At 35.9% G+C, this 24,414-nt stretch overlaps 2 protein-coding genes and 2 pseudogenes across 3 annotated transcripts; all 4 read right to left on the reverse strand.

The window, feature by feature from the left end:
• Positions 1-2,194: 2,194 nt before the first annotated feature.
• Positions 2,195-5,594, reverse strand: LOC120199954 (F-box protein SKIP14-like). Of its 2 annotated transcripts, XM_039200989.1 has the most exons (3): positions 4,653-5,593; positions 3,825-4,619; positions 2,198-2,885 (listed from the first exon to the last, which is right to left on the reverse strand). In XM_039200989.1, the coding sequence occupies exons 1-3, from the start codon at positions 4,731-4,733 to the stop codon at positions 2,412-2,414; spliced, it is 1,350 nt and encodes a 449-aa protein (XP_039056920.1). In that variant the 5' UTR covers positions 4,734-5,593; the 3' UTR covers positions 2,198-2,411. The 2 variants fall into 2 exon arrangements, with proteins under 2 accessions (XP_039056869.1, XP_039056920.1); XM_039200938.1 differs by having other exon boundaries at positions 2,195-2,885; positions 3,825-5,594.
• Positions 5,595-6,894: 1,300 nt separating this feature from the next.
• On the reverse strand, positions 6,895-8,290 carry LOC120200122 (stemmadenine O-acetyltransferase-like). The gene has a single exon (XM_039201061.1). The coding sequence runs from the start codon at positions 8,277-8,279 to the stop codon at positions 7,005-7,007; it is 1,275 nt and encodes a 424-aa protein (XP_039056992.1). The 5' UTR covers positions 8,280-8,290; the 3' UTR covers positions 6,895-7,004.
• Positions 8,291-19,721: 11,431 nt separating this feature from the next.
• Positions 19,722-21,003, reverse strand: LOC120139526 (annotated as a pseudogene).
• Positions 21,004-22,637: 1,634 nt separating this feature from the next.
• Positions 22,638-23,930, reverse strand: LOC120133043 (annotated as a pseudogene).
• Positions 23,931-24,414: the final 484 nt, after the last annotated feature.

Raw genomic sequence — 24,414 nt, forward strand, 5'->3', positions numbered from 1 at the left:
TCAATTGAGCCGAAAAAAATTTCTACAAAAACAATAAACATACCAAGTTAGATATACCAAAAACTACACTGTGAAGATATACCAAAAACAATAAACATAAAAAGTAGTAGTTTATTCTTGAAACTAAAATTTGCAACACTGTTTTGTCTTTTGGTTGAAATAAAAATCGCAACGAGAGAATCGCAACGCGAGATGACAATCGCAACGAGAGAATCGCAACGCGAAATGAAAATCGCAACGAGAGAATCGCAACGCGAAATGAAAATCGCAATGCGATTTTGGTTTCGCGTTGCGATTCTCTCGTTGCGATTTTCATTTCGCGTTGCGATTCTCTCGTTGCGATTTTCATTTCTCTCGTTGCGACAGTCATTCTCTCGTTGTGATTTTCATTTATCTCGTTGCGACTCTTCTGCAAATTGAAACTTGAATGGATTGCATTACTTCAACCAAAAGACAGAACAAAGACAAAGACAAATACTAACTTGAAAATCGGAACAAGAGAATAGCAACGCGAAATGAAAATCGCAACGACAGAATCGTAACGCGAAATGAAATCTAAGTGAAATGGTTAATCTATTATTGAAATGACCAGTAAACTTATCATCAGTTTCAATATGAAAACCTACAATAATGCAAACATTTCAAAATAAAAATAATTAAAAAAACTAACCCTCGGAGGTTGATTTTCCATTTCTGAATATTGTGAGGGATTACTGACCGTGAATGGTTGTGAGGGATTTCGCCGGAGATGGGGACAGAAATCTTCGGAGATGGGGACGGATTTCTTCGCCGTAGAGAGTGAGAGATGGAGATGGGACTGAGTTGTGATTTTAGGTTTTAGGTTATGAGTTGCGATTACGGGATTTTGTCTTAATATTCTTTTTGTAATTTGAAAATAAAATACGCGTAGCGATTATAATGGCGCTTTAAATATCGCGTTGCGATTTACGGATACACGTTGCGATTTTATGTATTATCGTTGCGATTTACGGATACGCGTTGCGATATACGGATACGCATTGCGATTTACCCATACGCGTTGCGATTTACGGATACACGTTGCGATTTACGGATACGCGTTGCAATTTATGTGTTCGCGTTGCGATTTTCATATTCGCGTTGCGATTTTGGAAAATCGCAATGCGAATTTGTACTATCGCATTGTGATTTTCAAGAATCGCGTTGCGATTTTGGAAACTGATTTGCGATTCTGGGGATCGCGTTGCGATTTTTATTTCGCGTTGCGATTTTGTTGGTCATTTTGGCAAATCCAAAAAAAGTTGGTTAAAATCGTATATTATAACTTTTTTTTTGTCACTGAGGCGATTTTCTCTATATTTAATATTCTTCTTATCGTATGGTATCGATGAATTGACAGATAATCACTAATAGAATCTATGAATATGTCGATTTAGATTATTTTGAGATTTGTTATGTTAATATAGAAGAGATATTGTTCCAAATCGAAGTATGAGAGAACGCTAAGTTGTTAACATGTGTTTTGTTTTAGTTGACTTGAACCAATACTTTTAGAAAAGCAACATCTAAATACATCACAACCCCAGACAAATAAGTACATATTCACCATCTTTAATCTTTAAAACTTTGAGATTTTAGGTAAGATGTCGTTTTATTTAAATTTAATTTTAGTATTTACATGTAATATGATGTTTAACTTTTTAATGATACAATTAGATATCTAACATTCTTTAAATTATACGCAAACTTTTGAATCTATAATGTATATTGTTTCTTTAACTAAATTATGTTTTGATTGTAAGTATGAACAAATTAAAATTGAGCACGTGCAATAATAAACAAAATCCCAGGTACCAAATTGCATCAAAGAAAAAGTTGGATGTCTAAATATACAGAAATACTAAAATTTGATACCAAAAACTATATTTATGCTTAGATGACGAAGTAAAGGCTTTATTTCAAAAAATCCATTCAACAACATATTTTAAAGGCACAGCAGCAGTGCATATTCACGGATGTCTACACGATCCAATGGAAGAGCAACTACGAATCAAGTACCGAATAGCAAAAGTTGAATCGTTGCTAATTCCAATCCTAATCATGGAAGTTCAAAGAAAACATTCCAATTATTATGGAACCAAGTTGAGATTCAAGAGATCGGATATGTATACCGCTGCTTGCAGAAAAACCAGGGCCTGCCGTGCAAAGCGCCATACAGCAAGAAAACCGATCACGATCAAATCCAACTTGCATCAGAGACCAGAAATATTTCCTCAATCTACTGTGTCAACTTGATAAGTGCTTCGTTGTCGAATCTATGTTCAAGTTGGAAAACTCTGGAACTTTCCCACCAACTTCAGCATTGACCATCCACAAGTAAACACGATATTATCTTGGAAATACATGCAACACGAGATTTTGCAAATGAGACATCAAGGTTTTATTTGTAGCCTCCAACAATCTGAACAAAGCAACTCCAGACTAAATGTTTCCTCGTATTCGCCATCATTAATGCATTGACCACACTCGACACACCGTGCTATGCAAAGAGTGCATGCCCTGCATAACTGACCACTGTGGCCTTTCTGCTGACAACCCTCCACAGGACAATCATAAACAAGCCTCACATTGTTGCATCTTGGGCACATTTCAATATCAATGGCACGATCATCTTCACAAGAGAGATATACATTTCTTCTGTTATAAAAAAGTGGCTTGTGCACTATCTGCTGAATCTGGTTGTCCATGCCCAGCAACATCTTCAGCTCTTCAAAATGCTTCATTGTTACACCATATACCCCAGCAATCCTCAAATGCTTCACCCCTTGTCTGCCCGCAGACCTCAAAGCCTTTAGGCTATTCAAAATGCCCTCAACACTTAGTCTTGTACATCCAGGGACACTCAGCTACAAGGACACATATTTAGTAGCTTATAACAAAAAAAGGAAACAAAAATCTAGTATTTCCAAATATGAAGATGCAAAAAAGATAAATAAATCAAAATTAAAATATTTCATAATCATATTAAAGAAAATTTTAAGACCTACACTAAAAAGTAATGGACAATATTATGAAATTGCCAATTTAAGTTTGAAAAATGCTTGGAAAACCAACCCAAAACAACACTGGCCGTTAGGGTGATATAGGTTTGGTTCTCCCAAGCCTTGGGTTTTCCATGCACCAGAACAAAGTCCTCAACACACACACGCATATATAAACAAAAAAAGAACTATGTATGTCATTGCATTCAAATGCAATACCGGATGTTAATTTATAGTAGGCAACAAAGCATGTTAGCTAAATAGAAGTTAAACAATAATTTAAGAAAGTTGACAGTAACTTTGATTAGTTCCATAAATGCACTGGACATACACTTACAGGTTGATCACGCAGAAAAGCATAAGCAAACAAACCTATAGCAATCCTCATTTCTTAAATGCCTCTATTAGGGTAGAAGCTATTTCTTGATAGATATATCCAAAATTCATGAGGGAATACACATTTATCTTCAGGTGAACGTGTCTAAAGATTGTTAGGATTTAGGCTTAAATAACTATTTCTTAAAGCAACCTCCAGCAAACAATTGGTTCTATCAAGAATTAACAAAATCAGAGATCAGATAGCGATATCATTCTTTCAAAATATAAAAATATTAGTCACATTACACCATGAAAGCATCTTCAGTCATATTCCAGTTTATTATTATATGATTCTTCTATACATAATAAGGTTAACTCATGCAGACAGATAAGGTCATGAGCAAATACACCTACAACTCGGTACTCGTACAATTAAAGATTCAGAAACTAACACGAGAATCAAATTTCCAAAGCAAACAAACTAACCTTCAATAGCTTTGGATTTTCTTCAACCACCCGTTTAAGGCCCTCATCAGTAATCCTTTGGCAATCTACCAGGCTCAGGCATTGCAAGCTACCTTGAGCCCTACAAGTTATTTGTAAAAGAACATCATCAGTAATCTTCTCGCTTAGTGGTTGTTCAATGTGAATATTCCTCCATAAAAGGGGATCATTCTGAACCGCATAGCGCAGTGACATACAAACACTTTCAACAGCAAATAGATCCCGCACATCCAGATAACCAAGGGCCAAAATCAGAGCTTCATGAGGACCTCCCTCCTGTTCCTCAGAACAAACCTCACAATCCTGAAAATCATCATTTTCCTGATCAACAGAAACCACATATTCATTCCTAAAACACAAATTGTCCCTTGCATTACAAGCTGATCCAAAGCCAACATGAGCAAACACATTCTCTCGCTCCTTTGACTGAGAATACTCACCAAATCCACTAGAAACACTACCTTTACGTTCCCCAGGTAATGTTTGAAGCCACATGTTGTTGTTCCAAATAAAGTTCAATCCAGCAAACAACTGAGAACTACCATCACCAGTCCCCAAATCATCTCTCACATAGCCACTGTAGTCAATTTCCAAATCCTCAAGCCAACCAGTAATTGCAGTGACAGTAATGTTGATATCCATTCCAAATGGATCCGATGGCAAAAGATCAATAATATCATTGGAAACAGGCTCATGAGAACCAAATCGAGCACTACTTTTATCCCTTCCATAATCAAAGCAATCATGATTCGAATGCCAGGATTCCTTACACCCTTCTCCATTCTTCTGTTGGATACCTTCCGCAAGGTAACCATTCGCCATTCCAAAAGAAACCCGATCTTCAGTCAAACGCGCAGGAAAGATAGGCCGATGGGAAAAATTCAACGTCATTGTTCTAAGTCGTATATACAGCCAATTCCTTGCTCTCCTTTCCTCAATAAATGCTATATAATAATTTTAACCGAAAACAGTATAGATATTTTCTTAATGGAAACACTAAAATTCTCTTCTTTTTACATTTGTTTTGGAGGGTTATGGGAATAGCTAAAAGACGGAAAAATTAAAAACAAAAGATGAAAAGGGGGGAAGAGAATTATATGCAGGATCTACCCAATAACCCAAACAAGAAAAACCCCTTGATTTTGGATGGCAAACTAAAACAACGCACCACAAATTTCAGAGTTTTCCTTGTGTTGAAATACCTAAACATCAACAACGACTCAAAAATTGGAAAACGAAAACGGTCGCTTAACCGAACTTCTGCATACACAAAAAAATAATCAAATCATTTTTTCCTTTTTATATATTTCTTAAGCTTTCAATCCCTGAAAACGTACCTAACCTAAATCAGGGTTTACGACGAATCAAATAGGTCAAAGAAACTAAATAATAATAAAAATAAAAAAGATAGATCAAAGAAGAAGACCTGGAATGAGCGATAATCAAATACCGAATTAAGATTAAGATTAGCAAACAAAAATAGATTCTTCAGTCCCGCCAAACGCAATCGACAGAGATTATACCAAAAACTTCCGCTTCTTCAAAAACACTCCTCGAATTTCGAGCCAAATTTAGAAACTGGGAAACTCGATCAAACAAGCAACGAGAAGAGGATTATTTTCTGTCGAAGGCGAGAAAACGCGAGAAAGAAGACAGAGCTGAGGAGGAGAAAAGGAAGTGAATTTATTTTCCTTTTAATTTCTATTATTTTTGGAGGATAGGGAAATGGGAGAACGGCGAAACCGGTGAAATTTGGCACCTGTTTAGCAGACCAAATGAGTTCTAGTACGAAGAATCGAATGATCAGGTATACAGACACGTGTCGGGTGTAGTGCACATATTCGCGAATTTTATTATTTATGGATTATTACTCCTTTTAACCTCCCAACAATATCCATTATTTTATTTTGATACCTAACACTTTTTTACAATCAATGAGTATCACGTTATATGTAAGCTAACCTTATTAATAAAATAATAAAATACTGAATAAAATCAAAATTCGAGTATCGATTTTGGAACAAATTTTTTTCAGAAGTTAACTTAAGAGAACGTACTTATTTAAAATAGCAAATATATATATATTTAAACCTATAAATTCTGCAATAAATAAATAAAATTCTAAATTGACTTGCTAATTTAAAGGCTAAATTATTAATGATTTTTTTAATGTCTACAATTTTTGGTATAATTATTATTATTTAATATATTAATCGACTAATTTAAATAAAATATTATAAATATTTATTATGAGAGCAACCATTTTAATCTAACTTACAATATTGACAATAACATTCAACGAGCACGGACGATACGATGCGGTGTGTTGTGATTGGTGGAAGAAGCTACGTATCTTGGAATTTTTTGTGAGGTTGGGATCTCCGCTACGTGGATTTGGTTTTCGCTGTTTAATATTATAATTATATTAGTTATAGTACGATACTGTAACGTTCGACGAGCACGGACGATCATTGTTAATAATGAGTACCGTTAAATTAATTTATAAATTCTAATTTATTTCTCATAACTTTGAAGCTCCCGCTTTCATTGTCGTCGTCACCGTTTGTGGGTATCATCTTTCACCACCGGTAAAATACAAAGACTAAATCGACTACGAAAGATGATATAGGCGACGACGGAAGCTTCAAAGATATGAAAAATAAATTAGGGTTTATAAAATTTTCAAATTAATATTTGATCTAATTAAAATAAGATTATAAAAACTAATGTTTTATAAATATTGTATTTTAATTAAATTACATTTAGATTTTTAACTAATGATTATTGATAATTTAAACGTTGTATAAGAATATTAGGTTTAAATCATATACAGTTTTGATTAGGCTTGATGTAATAGAATTAAGTGCTATATTATATAATATTTTCTTTATATTCTTTTATGTAATTTGTATCAAAATATCTTCAGCTAGGGTCATGTCCAAATCTTAATATCGACTAATGTTTTGATTTGTTTATAATTTATGACATGTACATTTTTGGCTTAATTACCAGTTTGTAATTACAGAACATTTATTTGTATTAATGGCAATAGTAATATGAATATGGATTACTCTTAAAATCCCAATGCTTCAACAACACACAGAGAACAGTGCACACAATATTTAAAGCTGACAACAAACACATACAAGAAGTAGATAATCTTTAAAAGCTTTTTGGAGAATCAGCATATGCAAGCAATTCCTCATCGGAATCAAGTTTCGCCATCTCTTCCTCGTTTAGGGTAACCCAAGCCTCTATTCCATCACCAGTTATGGTGTCCAAGAAAACTGCCGTGTTCTTGATTTCTCGATCTCCGAAAGCAGCCCAAACGGGTTTCCCCCAACCGAAATCAGCGTCGTATAGAGGAAACCTGCATAAACTTGTGAAAGTAAACGGAACGATCTCGCCTTTGCCATAACTTGATGTCTTCTCTTTAAAGCTGTCCAAGTGATTATATCCATCTTGGAGCTTCTTCACGTACTCATTGTTCACTGCTCTTATGGAGTCTCTCATTTGGGAAACGAGGTTACTGTCCTCCATTGATGGGATTGTTGGTGCAAAGCTAAAGAAGTTTCCAATTGAATATTCCGGCACTGGGGGTTCGATTCTTGGACGTATGTTCACCATGTGATTAATTATGAACAGCGTGTTGGGTTTCGATCTTACGTTAATGGCAGAAATCAACCGGTCCCAGATGAAAGCCGATAAGGCCTCGACACGAGTCGGGCGTGTTTGGGTACTTTTCTCGGAATATTTTCTTCTGATTTCTTCCACTTTGGTGGCACCAAACACGAATCTCTTCGTTATAAGTTGTTCGATCTTCAATTGACTGATTATTGGCGTGAATCCCGAAAGGTCCCGTGGTGGGAAAAGCGAGGCTGATTTGAATTCCGGGCCGATCAACTTCGTCTCCCCACGAGCAATGGCTGCCCATATTTTCACAAACGAGAAAAACGAAAGTGCGTCTCCGATTTTGTGGGAAACACACACACCGATCCCTATCCCGCCGCAGTCGAAAACGTTGAGTTTGACTCCGAGGAGAATTTTATGGTCGCCATGGATTTCGAAAGGAAGCAACTTGTTGAGCTCCTTCGGAACAGGATTGTTTAAAACATCGGAAAGTTTGCAGTTCACTCTAGCTTCCACAAAGGGTACCCCCTCATCGTTGCAATCCACAAACAATTGGTCCTCCGTCATCCGACCACCCAGCGGATAGAAATAAGTCAGGGCATTGGAAATGGATTGCTTTAATCGATCGGAAATCGTGATTTCATCGACATTAGTGTCACATATTCTCGGAAAAAAATAAATCTGAGAGTGATAGAGTGAGGGATATAACTGATCGAGGAACGATAGTTGGTAGCAGCGAAGTCCGTCGTCCGTCGGAGATGATGGCTTCACAATCTCCTCGGAGACCACTTCGACTTCAAGCTCCATGCTAAGCTTTGTTTCTGTGTACCATATGGTTAGTGTACCTACACTATATAAATAGAAAATCAATTACAACAAGGGTAGTAGTAGTTGTTTCTTTTATTTAACAATTACAATAAGGTTAGAAATTTTTGGCTTGAATTCAAAGAGGGTAAACCAGCAAGTTATATCGATGTTGACAAAAATATTAACTTAAATTAAATTATAATTGAAATTAATTTCGTATCTGATTTTGTTATTAAATAGTATTGGTTATTTAGTTTCGTGTTTGAATGATTATATGAGACCCATCCTATCATCTAATTTCGTATCTAACTTGATTTACCTTCCTTTCTCTTTGTTAAATAGACACGAAATTTGTGGGAGTTGTTGGTTGATTGAGCGGAAGGTATAGCACATCAATGAGTGTGAAACAGATTTAGAAATTTAAAAATATATCTAAAATTTTATTTTCCTTTTTCTAATAAAATAAAAATATTATTTTTAACCCATTAAATTAAATTTAATAAATTATCCAAAATGATAGGGATGCACTTAGTCCTTATGGACATAGTGCATCTGCTCCGGCATTAAATAGTATATAATAAATTGTATAAATTATGTGAGTGAATATAAATTCAAGATATATAATTTATAAAAAATTATAATCCAAATGAAAAAAAATGCATATAAATTTATTAGTCATATATTTAATCTTTAAATAATATTTTATTGTTTTTTTTAAAAATCATCTAAAATTACAAAAATGATCATTTTTTTTGTTACACTTATGCTAGTATTATTTACTGTTATTTCAATTTTTTAAATTAAATTAATATTTTATTAATCCGTGACATTAACTTAATTAAAGTTAATTCAATGATCTAAAGTGTCTCACATAGAGGTTTTTATAGACCGGGTTCGATTATTGGACGTATGTTTACCGAGTGAGTAATAAAGAAAAGCTTATCGGACGTTGATTCACCTGATTCCAGGATTTACAGCCTTTTTCCGGCACAAGAAACAGCCAAGCAATGACTACAGATAAGCTTAAAGGTAAGTGCCCCAAGAATAATCTCACAAGTTTTCAACAATATTTTCGGTTGTCGAGCATGTACATTTCTGTTCTACTTTCCATCCTTAGTAGCTGGCGTTTGGTTCGCATGAATTCCTTGAATTAGGGGGAATTGGAATCTAATTCCACTATTTTTTCATGTTTGGTTCAAGTTTTTCAAGAGAATTGGAATCCCTCGTGGCTTCAACTTTCCATCAAATCAAATGAGGGAAAGTGAATTTCATCCATTCTATGATTGAATTCAATTCTCTTGTTGGAGGGAATTCAATTCTCTTGTTGGAGGGAATTGAAATTTGATCATATTACCCTCATCAATCTTTTGGTAACTTATTCATATATTGAATAAAAATATTTTTTTATTATTTCGGGTCGGGTTTCTAATTCATATATTTGGGTCGGGTGGGGTGAAACTTTATTTTGGTCGAGTCTGGTCGGTTTTTTTAAGTGTGATATTCGGGTCGGGTCGAGTTCGGGTTTAGGGTGAAAAATACCCGACCCGAAAATATATATAGTTTTACCTTATATATTTAGGAATAATTACAATAATACCCCTATATATATAATTTTTTTCAATTAAGTCATTATTTTTATTGAATAAAAATAAATTTTTTTATTATTTCGGGTCGGGTCGGATTTCTAATTCATATATTCGGGTCGGGTCAGGTGAAACTTTATTTTGATCTGGTCGGGTTGGTTTTTTTTAAGTGTGATATTCGGGTCGGGTTTAGGGTGAAAAATACCCGACCCAACCCAAAAAATATATAGTTTTACCTTATATATTTAGGAATAATTACAATAATATCCCTCTATATATAATTTTTTTCAATTAAGTCATTATTTTTATTGAATAAAAATAATTTTTTTATTATTTCGGGTCGGGTCGATTTCTAATTCATATATTCGGGTCAGGTCGGGTGAAACTTTATTTTGGTCGAGTCGGGTCTTGGATGGAGGTTCCCTTGTTCTCGGATCGGGTCGGGTGGACCAAAAACCCGACCCATGACCATCCTTAATTGGGATGATTTTAACTTATGATATTTATTAACATGATTTTTATAATTTATTGAAATGAATAATCAATCAATAAAATTTAAATTTAATTTCTTTTAAAATTTTTATAATATATTGCTACATGTAATTTATAAAACAAACTAAAATTAAGCAAAAAAACAAGAAGGGCAATCCTGTCATTTTACATTACTGAAATCAAATTCATCTGACATGTCTGCGAATCAAACAGAATATGAAATTTGATCCCAATTCAATTCCTGCCAACCAAATAGAATATGAAATTAGATTCTAATTCCTGACAGATTCTAATTCCTTAACAGATTCCAATTCCCTCAAAAATATTCTAGTTAACCAAACGCCACCTTAATGACTTCTTGTGGAATCCATTTCTTAACTCATCTTGGAATTTGTCTTTTATGAAACACATCTGACCTTGTTTTTTGGATTACAGGAATCAAGAATGCTTCTTATTCAGGTCAAGTTATGGAGCGCAAAGGATCAAGTAACCTTGGTCATCCAGATGTTCGTATGGAGTTGGAGAACTCCAGCAGCCAAGCACTGGTCTAGGGAAGATATGCTGAGGGTTTGTTTAAGTGTGGTTTTATTTTTTGTAAGGAACTCAGTCGCATATGGCGGAGGTGGTGGGGTGTTTAAAAAAATTAGAAATTAGAAATTTTTGGGAGTAAATTAGATATAAAATTATTTTTTAAGAACCTATTTGATGAATTAGAGTAGTTTAGGGTAAAATTAAATATTAACCTATTTGTTGACTGGCGTTTTTCTGTATCAAGTGACGTTAACTTGTATTTTGTCTCACTTCCTTTTGATAGAAAATTAGAAATTCGTTCTGTTTGAGTGACCTTTATCAAAATCTATGCAATGAAAGATAAATATAAACATACATGAGTGGAGGAACGAACACCAAAATCGTATATTATTCAAACAGGAAGGTGTAGAACGCCAAGTTATATATAGGGATGGGTATAGGATCCGAACCTTACGGGTTTCAACTTGACCCGATCGGATCGGATTTTTTTAAAAAAAATTTGGGTTCGGGTTTAGGGTGAAAAATACCCGAACCGAAAAAAATATATAATTTTATCTTAAATATTTAGGATCAATTACAATAATACCCCTCTATATATGATTTTTTCAATTAAATCATTGTTTTTATTGAAAAATAATAATTTTTTTAATTATTTCGGGTCGGATTGGGTCGGGTTTTTAAGTTATATATTAGGTCGGGTGAAAACTTGTATTGGTCGGGTCGGGTCGGGTGGAGGACTCCTTGTTCTCAGGTCGAGTGGACCAAAAACACGACCCATCCTTACCTATGTCCATCCCTAGTTATATATGTATTTGTGTAAATCAAGATATTTTAAAAGCACGTAAGAGTGTAAATGAACAGAGCTTTAACAAATAAGATTGAGTTTGTGTTCGTTTGTTTATTTTTAAAGGCGTTCATGTTTGATTTCTATTCATTTAAACATTTAATATCATGCTCATGTTCGATTGTTTATTTTTAAAGGAATTCGTGTTCGAAAGTTTAGTGTTTTCAAACATATTCATTTAACATTTGTGAATATTTTCATTGAACGTTCATGAACATATTTGTTTAGCGTTTGCCACTACATACGTTTAACGTTCACAAACATATTCATCAAAATAGTGAAATTACATCACTAGTCCTTAATTTAACAGGGTTAATATTTTGAACTCTGAAATTCACCATATGTTCAAATTAATCCCTATATTCATCAATATTTAAAATTTTAAAAAATAAAACCGGATAAACAAGCTTATAAACAGATAAATAAACAAACTTATAAATAAATCAATAAACGAGCTTTCAAACAAACTTGTTTATAAACATAAACGAATCGAATACACTTATATTCGAATTCGTTTATTGATTAAATGAACATAAAATTTTTGTTCATACTCATTTAGCTTAATAAACGAATATAAATTAACATTATACGAACAGTTCATCAAACGTTCTATTCATTTACGCTCGTAACGACACGCTATACATCAAAACAATTCAACTTTGATAAACTATATTCTCAATCATTATTACAAGGTCGATTTTATCAAAGGGTTAAAAGGAAGGGATTACTATTGAACTTTTTAGTGCTGAAGTTGATAACTCTACATGATCAGACCCAGATACCAGTCCCATAACAATTCCAAGCCAACTTCACAAAGCCAACAACAAAGCTTTTCCTTTTAAATGATAGCATGCCTAATGGAACTCTCAACTCAGCTGATAAATCTATAGGATTTCTTCTCACACGACCTTGAAAAAATTAAACTCGAAGAACAAATAATCCCTCGTTTGCTGCTCTTTCAAAGAAAAATCACAATCCATTAACAAACATACCAAACAAAATGAGCCTGCTTTTAGTGGTAATCTGTCCAAAATTATCATCCAAATAATAGAAGAAACCTTGGGGATATGACTTGAATGCAACACAAGTTCATCACAAGACACTTTATCCCATCTCACCTTCAACTCATTCTAAATGACTTGAAGAGAGGAACAGGATGAACCCAGTAGCCCCTGGGCTAGGGCAGCCTTAGGCTAAAGCTGTAACGAATTCCTCCAAGTCCAACTACAACTTTGGGGACAAGAGAGATGCCAAACTGAACTGTCCTTTATAATGCAAGTGTGAACCCAAGCTAACCAAATAGAATCATCTTTAAACAATAACTTCTTAACCAAACCTATTATACACACTTGATTTCATGTCTTTAGATCCTTGAGTCCAAACCCTCCCTCGAATTTAGGAGTACGAATCTACGACCAACTAACCCTGGCTCCTTTAGCAAACTTATCATCACCCTTCTAGAAAAATATAGAACAAAGTTGATTGATTCGTTTAATAATCGTATCTGAGAAATTCTCAATACTATGAATTAAACAAGAATAAGATGAAGCATTTCCGCATACAAAAGGAAACTAGCCTGCCACCCTTGAAGCCTAGCAACTATCTTCTCAACCAGAGGAAGACAGTCCCTAACTGAGAACCTCTTACCAACGAAGGGAATACCAATATATCTAACAGAGAACTTACCACTACGGATAACAGTAGCCTCATAGATCTCTTGCAAGACATCCTCCTCAATTTCAGAAGAAAACAACTCAAATTTACCAGAATTCAATTGCAACCCCGAGAAATCGTGAAAGGCTTTTAGGACCTCCCAAACACCCAAGGTAGAGTTAACATTGCCCTTAGAGAAAACTAACAAATCGTCAGCGAAACAAAGCTTAGTGAGCTAGACTCTATGATATTTTGGGTGGAGTTAAATAACTCCATATTCAGCCTCTTTATCCAGTAACATTGACAATATATTCATAGTAATAACAAAGTGATCAGGGGAAAAGTGATCATCTTGTCTAACCCATTTTACCCTTTTAAAGAAACCAACGAGACCTCCATTAAGAGAGATAGAAAACAGAGACCGAAGGAGTGAAACACATTCCCTTATCCGAGAAATCATCACATCGGACATCTCAAACGCCTCTAAAATAGTAAGTAAAAATCTCCAATCAATTGTATCAGAAACATTTTACAGGTCCAATTTTAAGACACACACCTTGGAAATAAAGGGGAGCGATTATAACTCTTTACTAGTTCTTGGGCGATAAGAGTAATTTTTGGCGAGGAGCATTGAGTGTATTATTTGTAGTAAAACTGTTGAAAGTATTAAAATGGTTTTCAAGTTTGGTAACCAACTTTGAAAAAATGATTTTCAAAGTTTAGTAAATGTTTCTTTGAAAATGGTTTTCAAAGTTTGGTAAATGTTTCTTTGAAAAATAGTTTTTCAAAGTTTGGTAGATGTTTGTTGAAAAATAATAATGAGATAATCACAATTAATCCCTAGGTTTTAGGGTATTTACAAGATTAAGTCCTTAAGTTTCAACTATAAATACCCTAGCTCATTTAGCTTCAAAACCATCCCAAAAATCATTTCTTTCTCCCAATACTAGAGAGTTTTCTTGTGAGTAGTGAGTGTTTTGTAAACACCTGTAAATTTTCTCTCTTAGTAAAAGATCTGCAGCAGTCCGGAGACGTAAGCACAATTGGCTGAACTCCGTTATCAATTTCGGGTATTATTTTTTCGCTTTTATTTTGCATTCTCACTAATCTGGTTATAGGAAAATTACTTGTACTTGGTTTATTTCCCAACAACTGGTATCAGAGCTTTTTGATTGTGAATTTTGTCAATTTTTGCGAGGTTACTATTCACGTGAATAGTGAATTTCATGAATAGTAAAATTTTATCGGCGATACAAATTTGTCGACGGAGGTGTTCTAATACACGGTGGTTTGCAAGAATTGTCAAAAACGATCCAAACGAAACCAGATTCGAGTGAGAGCGATGGCTGCAGACGAAGGGAATGTGAAAATTGAAAAGTTCGATGGTGCGGACTTTGGCTTTTGGAAGATGCAGATTGAAGATTTTCTGTACCAGAAAAATCTATATCAACCTCTCTCAGGAAAACAACCAGAGGGCATGAAGAATGAATACTGGGCTCTTCTCGACAGACAAGCCCTCGAAGTTATCCGACTGACGTTATCCCGCAATGTTGCTTTCAACATAGCAAAGGAAAAGACCACGACGGGTCTTATGACGGCTTTCTCCAGTATGTATGAGAAGCCATCAGCCTCAAAAAAAGTTCATTTGATGAGGCGGTTATTTAATTTGCGGATGACGGAAGGGGCATCGAAGGCACAACACCTAAATAAACTCAACACAATCACAACCCAGTTGAGTTCAGTGGAAATTGAATTTGATGATGAAGTTCGAGCTTTAATTCTCTTATCATCTTTACCAGACAGTTGGAATGCTACTGTTACAGCAGTCAACAGTTCATCGGGAAACAACAAATTAAAATTCGATGATGTTCAGGATCTGGTACCGAGCGAAGAAATTCGACGGAGAGAATCGGGTGAAGCATCAACCTCCTCAGCCTTGCATACGGAGTCCAGAGGGAGAACTTCAGAAAGAAATTCAAATCGTGGCAGATCGAAATCCAGAAGGGGAAAATCAAGAACATGAAATAAAGATTTTACCTGTTATAATTGCGGTAAGAAGGGCCACTTCAAAAGAGATTGCCGAGCACCGAAGAAAAATACCGGCGCACAGGAATCTGCCAACATAACGGATGAGACATGTGATGATATGATTTTAAGCATCAACAGTCCGATTGAATCATGGATTTTGGATTCAGGGGCATCTTTCCACTCCACGCCATGCCAAGAAATCATGGAGAACTATGTCAGTGGTGATTTTGGGAAGGTTCATCTTGCTGATGATGAAACCTTGAAGATCGTCGGAAAATGAGACATCCGACTAAAGCTGCCAAACCAGACCACCTGGAAGCTGACAGGGGTAAGACATATTCCTGGTCTCAAAAGAAATTTGATTTCTGTAGGACAGCTTGATGGAGAAAGATACAGTACAACCTTTTCAGGTTGTGAATGGAAGATTACCAAAGGAGCACTCGTCATTGCTCGTGGTAAGAAGACTGGTACTCTCTATGTAACCTCAAATTTAGAGAATATCATTGCAGTAGCAGATGCTGATGGAAAATCAAACCTATGGCACCAAAGGCTTGGCCATATGAGCGAGAAAGGGATGAAGACACTTTTGTCAAAGGGGAAGCTGTCGGATCTAAAGAATGTAGATGTCGGACTATGCGAGGATTGCATCTTTGGCAAACAAAAGAAAGTCAGCTTTGCAAAGATTGGTAAGACCCCTAAGGCTGAAAAGTTAGAGTTAGTTCATACTGATGTATGGGGACCATCTCCAGTTCCATCTCTTGCAGGCTCATTATATTATGTCACCTTCATCGATGATTCTACAAGGAAGGTGTGGGTATATTTTCTGAAAAAAAAATCAAAAGTCTTTGATACCTTCAGAAAATGGAAGGTCATGGTGGAAAACGAGACTGGTATGAAAGTCAAGCGGTTGAGGTCTGACAATGGAGGAGAGTACAGAAATAGGAGATTCAGAGATTTTTGCGCACACAATGGGATCAAGATGGAGACAACAGTTCCCATGACACCGCAGCAGAATGGCGTAGCAGAACGCATGAACAGAACTCTGAATGAACGTGCCAGAAGCATGAGGATACTTGCCGGATTGCCCAAATTTCTATGGGCTGAAGCTATCAACACTACAGCTTACTTGATCAACCATGGGCCCTCAGTTCCTTTGGATGGCAGAATACCAGAGGAAGTTTGGAGCAAGAAAGAAATAAACCTTTCACACTTAAGAGTGTTTGGTTGTATTTCTTATGTACACATAGACTCTGCTGAAAGAAGTAAACTTGATGCTAAGTCCAACAAATGTTCCTTTGTTGGTTACGGCGGTGATGAGTTCGGTTACCGGTTTTGAGACTATGAAAATCGGAAGATCATTAGAAGCAGAGATGTCATTTTCAATGAGAATGTAATGTACAAAGGTAAGTCAACTGTAGAATCAAGCAGCTCCAATACCAAAGCTGAAACAAAGGAATTTGCTGAGTTTGAGGAGATTTCTGGAAATAATGTTCAGATCAGTCCTGAAGCAGTTCAAGAAGAACCAGGCACACCGGAACTAAGACGCTCCTCCAGAATTCCTAAACCAACCCAACGATATTCTCCTTCTTTGCACTACTTGTTGCTGACTGACAATGGTGAACCAGAGTGCTATGATGAAGCAATGCAAGTGGAGGATTCAGTCAAGTGGGAGTCTTTTATGAAAGATGAGATGGACTCGCTTATGTCAAATCAGACATGGGAATTAGCTGAATTACCACCAGGCAAGAAAGCGCTCTATAACAAGTGGATTTACAGGATCAAAGAAGAGCACGATGGGAGCAAACGCTATTAATCAAGATTGGTTGTCAAAGGTTTTCAACAAAAAGAAGGTATTGATTACAATGAAATTTTCTCTCCAGTCGTGAAGCTATCTACAATCAGACTGGTGTTGAAAATTGTAGCTGCAGAGAATTTACATCTTGAGCAGTTAGATATAAAGACAGCTTTCCTTCATGGTGATTTGGAGGAAGAAATCTATATGAGGCAGCCATAAGGCTTCATAGAGGCAGACAAGAGAAACCTGGTATGCAGGTTGAAGAAGAGCTTGTATGGTTTAAAACAAGCTCCTAGACAGTGGTACAAGAAGTTCGATAGTTTCATGAGTAGCAGTGGTTTTACCAGATGCCAAGCAGATCATTGTTGCTACATCAAGAGGTTCGACAATAGCTTCATTATTTTATTGTTGTACGTTGATGACATGCTCGTTGCAGGCTCAGACATGCAAGAGATTATAAACTTGAAGCAAAAATTGTCAAAGCAGTTTGCTATGAAGGATCTGGGCGCTGCAAAGCAGATTCTTGGGATGAGGATCAAGAGAGACACAAAGTCAGGGACTTTGATATTATCACAGGCTGAGTACATCAACAAAGTACTCTCCAGGTTCAAGATGCAAGATGCTAAACCAGTAAGTACACCTTTAGGTGTTCATTTCAGACTCTCTAAAGAACAATCACCAAAGACGGAGGAAGAACGTGCACACATGGTGAAGGTTTCGTACTCCTCAGCGATTGGAAGTCTGATGTATGCCATGGTTTGTACCAGACCAGATATTGCTCAAGCAGTGGGAGCTGTTAGCAGGTACATGAATAATCCGGGCAAGGTAAACTGGGAAGCAGTCAAATGGATCCTCAGATATCTGCGGGGTACCACAAACAAAACACTTTGTTTCAAAGGTGGAGATACGATACTGACAGACTATGTAGATGCCGACTTAGCCGGAAATGTTGACATCAGAAGGAGCACTACAGGGTATGTCTATACTCTAGGAGGAACCGCAGTGAATTGGGTTTCTCAACTACAGAAGATAGTTGCTCTCTCCACAACTGAAGCAGAATATGTCGCTGTTACGGAAGCTAGCAAGGAGATGGTTTGGCTCCAAAGTTTCTTGGAAGAGTTAGGCAATAAACAAGAAAACAATGTCTTTTATTGCGACAGTCAAAGTGTTATACATCTAGCAAAGAATTCGTCTTTTCATTCCAGGACAAAGCACATACAATTGCGATATCATTTTATCCGGTCTCTTCTGGAAGATGAGATTTTGAAACTTGAAAAGATCAGTGGAGCTCAAAATCCGGCAGATATGTTGACAAAGACGGTGACTACAGACAAACTGAAGTTGTGTTCAACTTCAGTTGGCATGCTAGAGTAACAAGACTAGAAAAGTTGTTGCATAGATCGAGGTGTGAAGACATATTAAAATCAGTCTTCAAGTGGGAGATTGTTGAAAGTATTAAAATGGTTTTCAAGTTTGGTAACCAACTTTGAAAAAATGATTTTCAAAGTTTGGTAAATGTTTCTTTGAAAATGGTTTTCAAAGTTTGGTAAATGTTTCTTTGAAAAATAGTTTTTCAAAGTTTGGTAGATGTTTGTTGAAAAATGATAATGGGATAATCACAATTAATCCCTAGGTTTTAGGGTATTTACAAGATTAAGTCCTTAAGTTTCAACTATAAATACCCTAGCTCATTTAGCTTCAAAACCATCCCAAAAATCATTTCTTTCTCCCAATACTAGAGAGTTTTTTTGTGAGTAGTGAGTGTTTTGTAAACACCTGTAAATTTTCTCTCTTAGTAAAAGATCTGCAGCAGTCCGGAGACGTAAGCACAATTGGCTGAACTCCGTTATCAATTTCGGGTATTATTTTTCCGCTTTTATTTTGCATTCTCACTAATATGGTTATAGGGAAATTACTTGTACTTGGTTTATTTCCCAACAAAAACATCAATAGTGATTTCTCATAAAAGAATGGTACATGTTATTACGGTAAAAAGAAATAAAAAATCAATAGATAAACAGACAAATAATCTATTTAATTAACTACGAAGGGTATATATATCTTGACAATATCTTAGTTTTATTCTAAATAAAAGATGTATCTACCTGTCTTAGATAAATAAAAAAACTACGAACTTGTCTATATTATAATCGTTAATTAATAAATATTGATAAAAACTTATTTAGAAATCTTTTTAGTGTTGCACGAATTAAATTATCTCAGTGGTTAAAAGAATTGTTGTTGTTCTTAGAGGTCACGGATTTGAGCATAAGAGACTATAGGGATAATTGAACATTCATTGTCAATTAGTCGGGAGTATGTAGAACACAAATAAGATTTCACATAATTATCAAGAGAAAGGGAAATAGGCAACACTAGAAAACCTACAAAAGCTCTTCTTTCTCAATATCATAATGTTTGAAGAAAAATAAAATATCTTCCTTCGTCTTATATACGGTGGAGCTATCGGTCGTAAATCATGAACAATTATATTTAACAATTATGCGCACGCAGGAAATAGTTAATCATCGTTACAAGATTTTTTGAGCATCAACGTATTACGTATGCAAGCAATTCCTCATCGGAATCAATTTTCGCCATCTCTTCCTCGTTTAGGGTAACCCAAGCCTCTATTCCATCACCAGTTATGGTGTCCAAGAAAACTGCCGTGTTCTGGATTTCTCGATCTCCGGAAGCAGCCCAAACGGGTTTCCCCCAACCGAAATCGGCTTCGTATAGAGGAAACCTGCATAAACTCGTCACACCAAAGGGAACAATCCCGTCTTTGCCATATGTTTCTGCTATCTCTCTAAATCTTTCAAAGTGATTATACCCATCTTGGAGCTTCTTCACGTACTCATTGTTCACTGCTTTTATTGAGCCCCTCATCTGGGTAATTATGTTATTGTCCATTGATGGGAATGTCAGTGCAAAGCTATGTAGGTTTCCGTATGAAGATTCGGGCAACGGTGGTTCCATTCTTGGACGTATGTTTACCGTGTGAGTAATAAAGAAAAGCTTATCGGACGTTGACTTTACACCAACGGCAGTAAACAAACGTTCCCATATGAACACCGATAAGGCCTCAACGCGAGTTGGGCGTATCTGGTTACTCTTGTCTGCATATTTTCTTCAAATTTCCTCCACTTTGGTGGCTCCAAACACAAATCTCTTCGTTACAAGTTGGTTCTTTTCCAAATGACTCATTCTCGGTGAGAATCCCGGAAGTGGTGGGAAAAGCAAGGCCGATTCGAAGTTCGGTGCGGTTATCTTCGTCTCCCCTCGAGCAATGGCTGCCCACGTTTTCACAAACGAGAAGGACGAGAGGGCGTCTCCGATTTTGTGAGAAACACACAAACCGATCTCTATTCCCCCACAGTCGAAAACATTGAATTGGATTCCGAGGAGAATTTTATGGTCGCCATGGATTTCGAAAGAAAGCAACTTGTTGAGCTCCTTCGGAACTGGATTGTTTAAAACATCGGAAAGTTTGCATTTCACTCGAGTTTCCACAAAGGGTATCCCTTCATCATTACAATCAACGAACAGTTGGCTCTCCATCATCCGACCAGCCAGTGGGTAGAAATAGACGAGAGCGTTGGAAATGGAGTGCTTTAGCCGATCGGGAATCGTGATTTCATTGGCATGGATATCGCATATTTTGGGATAGAAATAGACCATATCGTTAAAGAGTGTTAATTGATCGAGGAACGACAACCGGTAGTGGTGAGGTTGGTCGGCGGTCGGAGATGATGGCTTCGCGATCTCTTTAGAAATCACTTCGATGTTAAGCTGCATTTTATACGTAAAAGCAAACGAAACCCTGTAAACGAGGCTTTTGTGTTATCCATTGGCAGGTAGAAGTACACTTCATATATGTTGAATAATATGAATCTAAATATATAGATATTAGTGCTACTAAAAGATTGCTTATAGCTATTAAATCTCTTTGAGCTCTTTTCTTATAGAGGAAAGAAAATAGATGATCTGTCTCAAGAGTTGTGTTGAAATCTCTTATAATAAACTTGATATATATTTTTTCTTTTGTTGTTAGAAAAGTTGAAAACTCCTCATAAATTTGTATAATATTCCTAAACAATTCTTGTAAAGAATTAAAAAAAATTAAAAATCCCTTTTGAATGAGAAAAAAATCATGAATGACTAAATTATACACTAAATGAAATATAAAGAATTTCATAATCGTCTGAGATTATGCATACTAATAGTACCGATTAAGTAACTTCTCAAAACTTTACGAATACAACCGTGTGTAAATAAAATTTGAGTTTGTTAAAACATGATTTTGTGATTAAAACTCTTTGCAAAGTTTACTAAGTATGATTTGAGTATATGTGCAAGAGAATTCATTTACAAGTTGTTCAAGACACTTGTAGATTTATTTATATCCTAAAGATGTTAAAAATGTGAGAGTATCTTAAAATGATGACTAAAGTCAGAAAAGAACCTAGTTGATCCGTTAATCAAAAGGTTAAGTCAAAAATTAATTCTTGATTCGTGAGGGGATGGGTCTAAAGCCTATTAGTTGCAATCGAAAAACAATTGATCCTCCGTCATTCGACCACCCAGTGGGTAGAAATACGTCAGGGCATGGGAAATGGATTGATTTAACTAATTGGAAATCGACATTATCCGCATCGGTGTCACATTTTTTTCGGATAAAAATAGACCAGAGAGTTATAGAGTGAGGGGTTTAGTTGATAAAGGAACGGTGGTTGGTAGCGGCGAAGTCCGTCCGCCGTCGGAGATGATGGCTTCACAGTCTCTTTGGAGACCACTTCGACGTCAATCTCCTTGCTAAATCTGTTTCTGTGTACCGAATGGTTAGTGTACCTACACCATATAAATAAGAGGCGGCAGGCCGTATTATTATTCTTGCAATTCATGCTAAACATATGCTAGAAACATAGAAAATCAATGTTAATTAACTAAAATATTAATACAAATTTGTTTTCATTTATTTGGAAGGCTGGTAATTGTTTATTTTAATTAACAATTATTAAAGATGAGTAACTTGGTCACTCGATCTAATATATTTGTTCTGTCATATCAATAACTAGGCAGATACATTATACGCTAACAAATGTTCAATTTACCTTTAATATTAATTCATAAGACTTTATAAACAAATTAAATTAATGAACAACAAGGTTAAAAAGAATTGAATTTCATACCAATTTTATCATTAACCAGCATACAAATTTTTTTTTTAAAGTTTGTGTGCTTATATGTTTTTTTATTCTTAAAATCTACATTATCGACCCTCAAAAAGAGTGTTTAGGCTAAATGATAAATACATGCAAACCTGAATTGAAAGCCATGCTTCGGCAAACAAAGATATGCAGCACACAGTTTTAAAGCTTTGACACAATCACTCAAACACATTACACATACATGCAGGAAGTAAATAATCATTACAATATTTTTTTAGCATCAACGCATGCAAGCAATTCATCATCGGAATCAAGTTTCGCCATCTCTTCCTTGTTTAGGGTAACCCAAGCCTCCATTCCATCACCAGTTATGGTGTCCAAGAAAACTGCGGTGCTCTTGATTTCTCGATCTCCGGAAGCAGCCCAAACGGGTTTCCCCCAACCGAAATCGGCTTCGTATAGAGGAAACCTGCATAAACTCGTCACACCAAAGGAAACAATCTCGTCTTTCCCATAAGTTTCTGCTATCTCTCTAAATCTTTCAAAGTGATTATACCCATCTTGTAGCTTCTTCACGTACTCATTGTTCACTGCCTTAATGGAGTCTCTCATCTGGGAAACGATGTTGTTCTCCATGGATGGGAATGTCAGTGCAACGCTGTATAGGTTTCCGTATGAAGATTCCGGCAATGGAGGTTCGATTCTTGGACGTATGTTTACCAAGTGAGAGATTAAGAAAAGCTTATCGGATGTTGAATTTTCACCGACGGCAGTAAACAAACGTTCCCATATGAACACCGATAAGGCCTCAACGCGAGTAGGGTGTGTTTGGCTACTGTTGTCTGCATATTTTCTTCTGATTTCCTCCACTTTGGTTGCTCCAAACACAAATCTCTTCGTTACAAGTTGGTCCTTTTCTAAATGAGTGATTCTCGGTGAGTACCCGGAAGGTTTCGCGGTGGGAAAAGCAAGGCCGATTCGAAGTTCGGTGCGGTTATCTTCGTCTCCCCTCGAGCAATGGCCGCCCACGTTTTCACAAACGAGAAAAACGAAAGGGCGTCTCCGATTTTGTGAGAAACACACACACCAATCCCTATCCCCCCACAGTCAAAAACATTGAATTGGATTCCGAGGAGAAGTTCTTTGACGCCATGGATTTCGAAAGGAAGCAACTTGTTGAGTTCTTTGGGAACTGGATTGTTTAAAACATCGGAAAGTTTGCATTTCACTCGAGTTTCCACAAAGGGTATCCCTTCATCATTACAATCAACGAACAGTTGGTCCTCCATCATTCGACCAGCCAGTGGGTAGAAATAGACGAGAGCGTTAGAAATGGAGTGCTTTAGCCGATCGGGAATCGTGATTTCATCGGCATAGATATCGCATATTTTGGGATAGAAATAGACCAAATGGTTAAAGAGTGAGGGAGTTAATTGATCGAGGAACGACAACCGGTAGTGGTGAGGTTGGTCGGCGGTTGGAGATGATGGCTTCACGATCTCTTTGGAAACCACTTCGATGTTAAGCTTCATTTTACACGTAAAAGCCAATGAAAACCTGTACACGGCTATCCATTGGAAGGTGTAAGTACACTTCATATATAGGATGACTTGGTAGGCGGCTACAATTATTAAAATAATTATTATCTCGTTCTATTAAATTTATTTTCTTTAATTTATCAAGTAAACATTTTATCGACTCAACTGCTAAAATAACAAATGTACGGTAAGCTTAGGTTCACCATAAAATTTAAAATCTCTTCAATTAGTTACGTATTTTGTTAGTTATGTCAGTTCTGAAATTTTATTTACTTTTATCCCATATAAAAATTATGCTATTAATATATATGTCTTTACTCTAGAAAATATTTTTAGATCCTCAAATTCAAATCATCTAAAAAAATAAAATTCTTTTTTACCATCAAAGTAAAATGAATTAAGAAAAACTCACATAAAATAGCACAAATTGTAATAAAATACAAAATAAATTTACACATATCTTATGCACATTGAGTTTTTTAGTCAAAGAACAATTATGA

This window comes from Hibiscus syriacus, unplaced genomic scaffold, assembly GCF_006381635.1.
Source record: "Hibiscus syriacus cultivar Baekdansim isolate YM2019G1 unplaced genomic scaffold, ASM638163v2 tig00000002_pilon, whole genome shotgun sequence".
In the NCBI taxonomy this organism is placed as follows: domain Eukaryota; kingdom Viridiplantae; phylum Streptophyta; class Magnoliopsida; order Malvales; family Malvaceae; genus Hibiscus; species Hibiscus syriacus.